The sequence below is a fragment of the Sinocyclocheilus grahami genome, unplaced genomic scaffold (genome assembly GCF_001515645.1).
Source record: "Sinocyclocheilus grahami isolate Dianchi unplaced genomic scaffold, SAMN03320097.WGS_v1.1 scaffold4171.1, whole genome shotgun sequence".
In the NCBI taxonomy this organism is placed as follows: domain Eukaryota; kingdom Metazoa; phylum Chordata; class Actinopteri; order Cypriniformes; family Cyprinidae; genus Sinocyclocheilus; species Sinocyclocheilus grahami.
In genome coordinates this window covers 7,473-14,972 of record NW_015509162.1, presented here as the reverse complement: position 1 = coordinate 14,972, position 7,500 = coordinate 7,473, and the positions used below count along the sequence as shown (strand labels likewise).

The 7,500-nt window shown below is 34.5% G+C and overlaps 1 protein-coding gene across 1 annotated transcript; it reads right to left on the bottom strand.

Annotated features, from left to right (window-relative positions):
- Positions 1 to 3,890: 3,890 nt before the first annotated feature.
- LOC107576697 (uncharacterized) lies at positions 3,891 to 5,281 on the bottom strand. Its single transcript, XM_016262842.1, has 2 exons — positions 4,798 to 5,281; positions 3,891 to 4,308 (listed from the first exon to the last, which is right to left on the bottom strand). The coding sequence occupies exons 1-2, from the start codon at positions 5,256 to 5,258 to the stop codon at positions 3,891 to 3,893; spliced, it is 879 nt and encodes a 292-aa protein (XP_016118328.1). The 5' UTR covers positions 5,259 to 5,281.
- Positions 5,282 to 7,500: the final 2,219 nt, after the last annotated feature.

Genomic DNA, 7,500 nt, shown 5'->3' with positions numbered 1-7,500 from the left:
CTTATGTCCTGGCATTCATGTAGACGTTACTGTACAGTACCAACTACCTAAAGATTGATGCAGAGCACCTACAGCCCTTCATGACAATGGTGTTCCCTGATGGCAGTGGCCTCTTTCAGCAGAATAATGCTCACTGCCACACAGCACACATTGATCAGAAATGGTTTGAAGAACATGATGAAGAGTTCAAGATGTTGCCCTGGCCACCAAACTCCCCAGATCTCAATCCGACTGAGCATCTATGTGATGTGCTGAACCAACAGATCCGATCCATGGGACTCCACCTTCACAACATGCAGGACTTAAAGGATCTGCAGCTAATATCCTGGTGCCAGAAACCACAGAACATGTTCAGAGGTCTGTTGGAGTCCATATTCATGCTATTTTGGCAGCACAAGGGAGGCCTACATGATTTTAGGCAGCTGATTTTAATGTTGTAGCTGATCAGTGTAGAAGTAAAACAATGTTTACAACATAATAATTACTTTATAATATAATAAGTGTAATACTATTATTATTGTTACCATATAATATTAGGATTCCTCTTTTAATTTACTGGTTTCTTTTGCTATGTTGATACTATGTTATTATTATTATTATTTTACAATGTAGGTTTTGTAGTGTTGGTATGCACTGCACACATCTAACAGTATGTATAGCTCTTGTTCACTTAAAATGTAATATTCTCTTTTACCAAATACAAGTGTCTTTGGCTTATGCAAGAAATAATAATATTACGTAATAATATTATACAATTAATATCCACATAATCATCATCAACAACAACAGCAGTAGTAGTAATAGCTGCATGAATATTTATATCTGGCGCATTGGGTAGGTAGTTTAATAAAAAAAAAAAGTAAGACATTTTTAATGAGATACAGTAAACAGTATGTATAGCTCTTGTCCAATTAAAATGCAATATTCTCTTTTACCAAATACAAGTGTCTTTGGCTTATGTAAGAAATAATAATATTACGTAATAATATTATACAATTAATATCCACATAATCATCATCAACAACAACAGTAGTAGTAGTAATAGTAATAACTGCATGAATATTTATATCTGGCGCATTGGGTAGGTAGTTTAATAAAAAAAAAAAAGTAAGACATTTTTAATGAGATACAGTATAGATTTTTTTTAAATGTACTGTAAAGGAATACCAATGTGTGTGTGTTTTTAATATATTGCAATTATCTCAGTATGACAATGTTTTGGTTAGTTTATAATGTCACACATTTCTCCTAATGTAAAATTGTTTTACATTATTATCTCAAGATTTTATTATTTTGAGAAAATTATTACATCCTGAACATTTTATTACATTAATAATGTACTACTTTTTACTTTATTTGTAGTTATTATATTATGCTTTATTATAACATTATGATTTGCTACACAGACCTACAACACACTCAATATACAGAATAAAGAATATTAAAATGTTAGTGGACAAAACACACACACACACACACACACACACACACACACACACCAGAGGGCACTCCTCCCTGCTCCACTGCCATTCTATTTCTGTCATAAACACTATGATACTCTGAGGCTTGTACAATAAAGATCCAAATGAAGCTTCATTAGAGGGTAATCCAGAATAGAATGGCAATGGAGTAGGGAGGAGTGCTCTCTGGTGGATGTCCAGGACACTCCAGCTGGTGATCCTGATGTAAGGGCACTTTGATGTATTATAGAAATATAACCCTTTGACAACAAACTCCCAAGCATCTTATTATTAGAGACTACTAATGTGTATCATCAGCAAATCAGACGCAATTCTAAAATAAACTTTAAACTGTAAAAATTAGATTTGTCTGGGATTTTTTTCGCATCTCTTTGGTCTCTAAAAATTAAACAGCCACTTAATAAAATGTGATTTAAAAAAAAAAAAAAAAAAATTGAATTGATGAAAAAATTTAATTACTTCATTTCTTTGCCTGCTTCATTTCTTTCAAAATAATGTAAGCGACTGAATCAGTTAATATGAATGTAAACCTGTGTCAGACAGACAGTTTCTACAGTGTTTGTGTGCTGACTATCACGAGAGTGAACACTTAATCTACAGCTCCAGTAAAGTCAGGTGCTGTTGTGTCCTGTGTATTACATTACATCAGTAGCCACATTTACATGCACTTTACATGTTTGATTTCAGTCGGACTAAACCATTACTCATCTTTTTAAATGTCAGGCAAATGTCAGAATGAAATTGCACCAGTCCGATAAACAGACCTATATAATACTATTATAGTTTTTCTTTGTTCTGCTTGTACGTCCTGCAAGAAAGAGGTAATGTGCTATACTATGTATTTAAAACTGCAAACATTTGATCATGTATTGTGTGAAATATACTTTGGACAGAGAAACGAAGATTGCAGCTTGACTATGCACTGTAGCTTCATCATAACTGCACATGTAAACAATTGTGTGCTGAATGAAGCTGCTACAATAGAAACATATGATCACAATCCCTCTCACAGCAGAAAAAACGACTGAATGATATTACATTAATAATGTACTACTTTTTACTTTATTTGTAGTTATTATATTATGCTTTATTATAACATTATGATTTGCTACACAGACCTACAACACACTCAATATACAGAATAAAGAATATTAAAATGTTAGTGGACAAAACACACACACACACACACACACACACACACACACACACCAGAGGGCACTCCTCCCTGCTCCACTGCCATTCTATTTCTGTCATAAACACTCTGATACTCTGAGGCTTGTACAATAAAGATCCAAATGAAGCTTCATTAGAGGGTAATCCAGAATAGAATGGGAATGGAGTAGTGAGGAGTGCTCTCTGGTGGATGTCCAGGACACTCCAGCTGGTGATCATGATGTAAGGGCACTGTGATGTATTATAGAAATATAACCCTTTGACAACAAACTCCCAAGCATCTTATTATTAGAGACTACTAATGTGTATCATCAGCAAATCAGATGCAATTCTAAAATAAATGAAAATTTTAAAAATTTGACTTTTCTGGGATTTTTTCACATCTCTTCGGTTTCTAAAAATTAAACAGCCACTTAATAAAATTTGATTTGTTAAAAATAAAATTTGAATTGATCAAATAATGTAATTACTTCATTTCTCTGACTGCTTCATTTCCTTCAAAATAATTTAAGTGACTGAATCAGTTAATATGAATGTAAACCTGTGTCAGACAGACAGTTTCTACAGTGTTTGTGTGCTGACTATCACGAGAGTGAACACTTAATCTACAGCTCCAGTAAAGTCAGGTGCTGTTGTGTCCTGTGTATTACATTACATCAGTAGCCACATTTACATGCACTTTACATGTTTGATTTCAGTCGGACTAAACCATTATTCATCTTTTTAAATGTCAGAATGAAATTGCACCAGTCCGATAAACAGACCTATATAATACGATTATAGTTTTTCTTTGTTCTGCTTGTACGTCCTGCAAGAAAGAAGTAATGTGCTATACTATGTATTTAAAACTGCAAACATTTGATCATGTATTGTGTGAAATATACTTGGACAGAGAAACGAAGATTGTAGCTTGACTATGCACTGTAGCTTCATCATAACTGCACATGTAAACAATTGTGTGCTGAATGAAGCTGCTACAATAGAAACATATGATCACAATCCCTCTCACAGCAGAAAAAACGACTGAATGAGGGTGACAGCAGGATTTCAACAACAGACAATATTGCTGTCGAAAAAAACTACACGTCAGTTTAGTGTTTTTTGTGATTATATGCAATTCAATTCTGGTTCATGTTCACATACATATTGTTTAATAAAATATTTAAGTTAAATACATTAAATTTATTGTGAGCACTGGATACAATAAGCATGGGTGATCTTTTTCCTATAAGAGTCTCACCTCAGCTGTGAGATGTAGGGCAGACACTGGAGGAATCCCTTCACTTCACTCTCTTCATCTGTCCAGTCGCTCAGCTCTACTGGTTTCTTCTCTGTTTGGAGTTTCAGCACTTCTAGGAGGATGGAGCTCTTTCTCTCTGAGAGCTTTATGATCCAGACTGCAGGAGCTGACTGATAAATTGGCTGTAATGCTGGAAGGACACTCCTGCCTGTTTGACTCTCATAGTCCTTCACATGTGAACACAGATCCAGCAGGAAATCACATTTCTTATAGTTCACAGATGACAGCAGTTTCTTCACAGTTTCTTCTATTGTCTCTTTCTGATGGAGCGCAGCTTGCAGACACAAATCCAGTATCAATAATCTCTTTCTTTTGTCCCATGATCCAGCTGTTTTATTGTGTGGTACAGCAAATCTAAAGAGTGAACAAGATTCTGTTAGAGATGTGTTAGTGTTATACATTTTATTGTGCAACAGTTGGGCCCCGGAAGTAAAGACAGATCAACCATGAACTAAATTAATTAAACTTAATTTCTGAAAATCAATTCTTAACAGGCAGTTTCTGGTGAAGAACTACAGAACTCATGACCCTGCAGACAAATATCCATGAATGATGTAACCGATTATGCGTCTCCCTACACTTGTAAACTACTTGTATATATCAATTTTTTAATGACTTCAAACCACATCATTTTTTTATACTCAGAATAAACAACTTAAAATCAGTTTTTATTTTATTTTTTTGCAATGCTTTGTAGGTTTGTAGTTGATTCCTTCATTAAAGACATTGTACACAGTTTTTTTTCTTTTACCTTTGTCCTGCACTTTAAAAACACACTTGTCTTTTTGTGTGTTTTTAAATACTTTTTTGTTTCAAATAAAAGTTTGTAATGTTGTGTCTCACCTCAGCTGTGAGATGTAGGGCAGACACTGCAGGAATCCCTTCACTTCACTCTCTTCATCTGTGCAGTCTATCAGCTCTACTGGTTTCTTCTCTGTTTGGAGTTTCAGCACTTCTAGGAGGATGGAGCTCTTTCTCTCTGAGAGCTTTATGATCCAGACTGCAGGAGCTGACTGATAAATTGGCTGTAATGCTGGAAGGACACTCCTGCCTGTTTGAGTCTCATAGTCCTTCACATGTGAACACAGATCCAGCAGGAAATCACATTTCTTATAGTTCACAGATGACAGCAGTTTCTTCACAGTTTCTTCTATTGTCTCTTTCTGATGGAGCGCAGCTTGCAGACACAAATCCAGTATGAAAAATCTCTTTCTTTTGTCCCATGATCCAGCTGTTTTATTGTGTGGTACAGCAAATCTAAAGAGTGAACAAGATTCTGTTAGAGATGTGTTAGTGTTATACATTTTATTGTGCAACAGTTGGGCCCCGGAAGTAAAGACAGATCAACCATGAACTAAATTAATTAAACTTAATTTCTGAAAATCAATTCTTAACAGGCAGTTTCTGGTGAAGAACTACAGAACTCATGACCCTCCAGACAAATTTCCATGAATGATGTAACCAATTATGCGTCTCCCTACACTTGTAAACTACTTGTATATATAAATTTTTTAATGACTTCAAACCACATAATTTTTTTATACTCAGAATAAACAACTTAAAATCAGTTTTTATTTTATTTTTTTGCAATGCTTTGTAGGTTTGTAGTTGATTCCTTCATTAAAGACATTGTACACAGTTTTTTTCTTTTACCTTTGTCTTGCACTTTAAAAACATGTTGCACCAATGCATTGTTAAAGGATCAGTGTGTCATGTAATATTCCCATATAAAACTTTAACAGCCAATTAAAAAATATTTGGTAAAGTAAAATTATGTAATTCACGAGATCAATACATCCTTTATTAAACTGCTTTGTCAAATTTGACGCATCCTTACAGAAGTGTCGAAATGCTGAATCAATTCATTCACTTCTATCAGTGCTTGAAGGGAGCAACATCATACACATAGAGGGCAGAGCGTCACGTTATTTAAAGGGGAGGTTCACGTGTCAATGAGTAACAAAGAAATACTGTAAATAGCTGCATTCTGATTACTTTTATGCCTCTGGATCATGCTTTTATATAGCAAAATGAGTCACAATGAGCAAATTTCCAAAAATAAGTTGTTTTTATTTTTACATTCTCCATTAAAAGACCTTCAAAATGACGTATAATTTGTTGGAATTGGACGGAAAATGAAAAATGAGCTACACCTGTTTGAAGTCGATGGAGTCAGCAAAGAAAATCTAGAGAAAAAACGATTTAAAGTTTTCTGAAGGTTCCAAAGCAAAATCACCTAGCAACATTACATCTTTCCCCCATTTATTTTCTTAATCACTACTAGATTAATATTAGCTATTTTTTTATATTTATTGTTATGAATAACAACTGATGCAAAAAAGAACAAATATAACAAAGAAAAAGTGTAGTGTAATAATTTTTCATTTTACATCTAAAAACATGAGCATTCAAGTAAGAAAAACAAACAGTAAAATGTAAAAATCACTTAAGTGTGTTCATTACAAATAAATAGATTATTAAAGCTACAAAAGCAGTTCAATCAGGGGCAGTGAGTGATTCCCTCTTTTCTTTTATCGTGTGATTAACATTAATGTGACAGACGGCCTGTCTTAACATAGTTTAATGCACGGATCTAATATAATGTTACACATCCAATGTTTTTCCACAACAGTTTCCCAATTGTTCACCTAAGATATAACAGATTATATTTGCGTATAATACTTAAAAATATTTACCCTTCTGTAAACCTGTGTATAGCCTATGTATTGGGATAGAGGTCCATCGGTGTTGTCTTTTATGTGTGCGCTTCGGAAGACAGTCAGTGCGAGGAAGCGAATGGAGAATAGGTACTCCTCCTCTCAGAAACGTACAAATAAAGATACTTTTAGATGTTTAATTTCTATTTGGAGCATTGGGATTGCTAGACGAGGGCTTAATGAACTAATTTTTGTGAAAACCTCAAATTGCTCTTTAGCAAAAATAAATAGCTGTTGCTATTTAAGAATTGAGTGTTTACATAATCAGTTTTATGTTATTTTGAGTTGGATGGGGGGCGCCAATAGGGATTTTGCCTAGGGCGTCAAAATGGCTAGAAATGGCCCTGGTGTATTGTGTTGGTCATTTTTGACCCAGGTAAACTGCTGCTTCCAAGATGTCAGAAACATCCATTTCCTCTCGCCTCATAATTAGAAGCTGCCACCATGCTAGAAGAAATTTCATTACGGTTTCTTCGCTGTTCACCTTCATTACTGTTTATGTGAAGACGCAAACACTGTCTGACCAGCTTTCTGTGCATGCTTTTCAAGTGTGTGCACAGAACAATATTTATCTGATAGCGCGAGTAGTGAATTGTGTTTTCTTCTGCATCTCATTGCAGCGGAACCCTTTAAAAGTGTTTTAACATTTGAGATGCGATCTGGGAAAGCCCGTCGGATGTAGCGCTGGGACGTTTTCAGGAAATTTGAAAAATAGGTTGAATGCCAATTTTTTGTCAAAATTAGGTTTTCATTAAATTATTATTCTATAACATCTTGTCTATCATCTCTGAAAATATCTTGGTAAAATTCACTTGTTTAGTGCATAAAA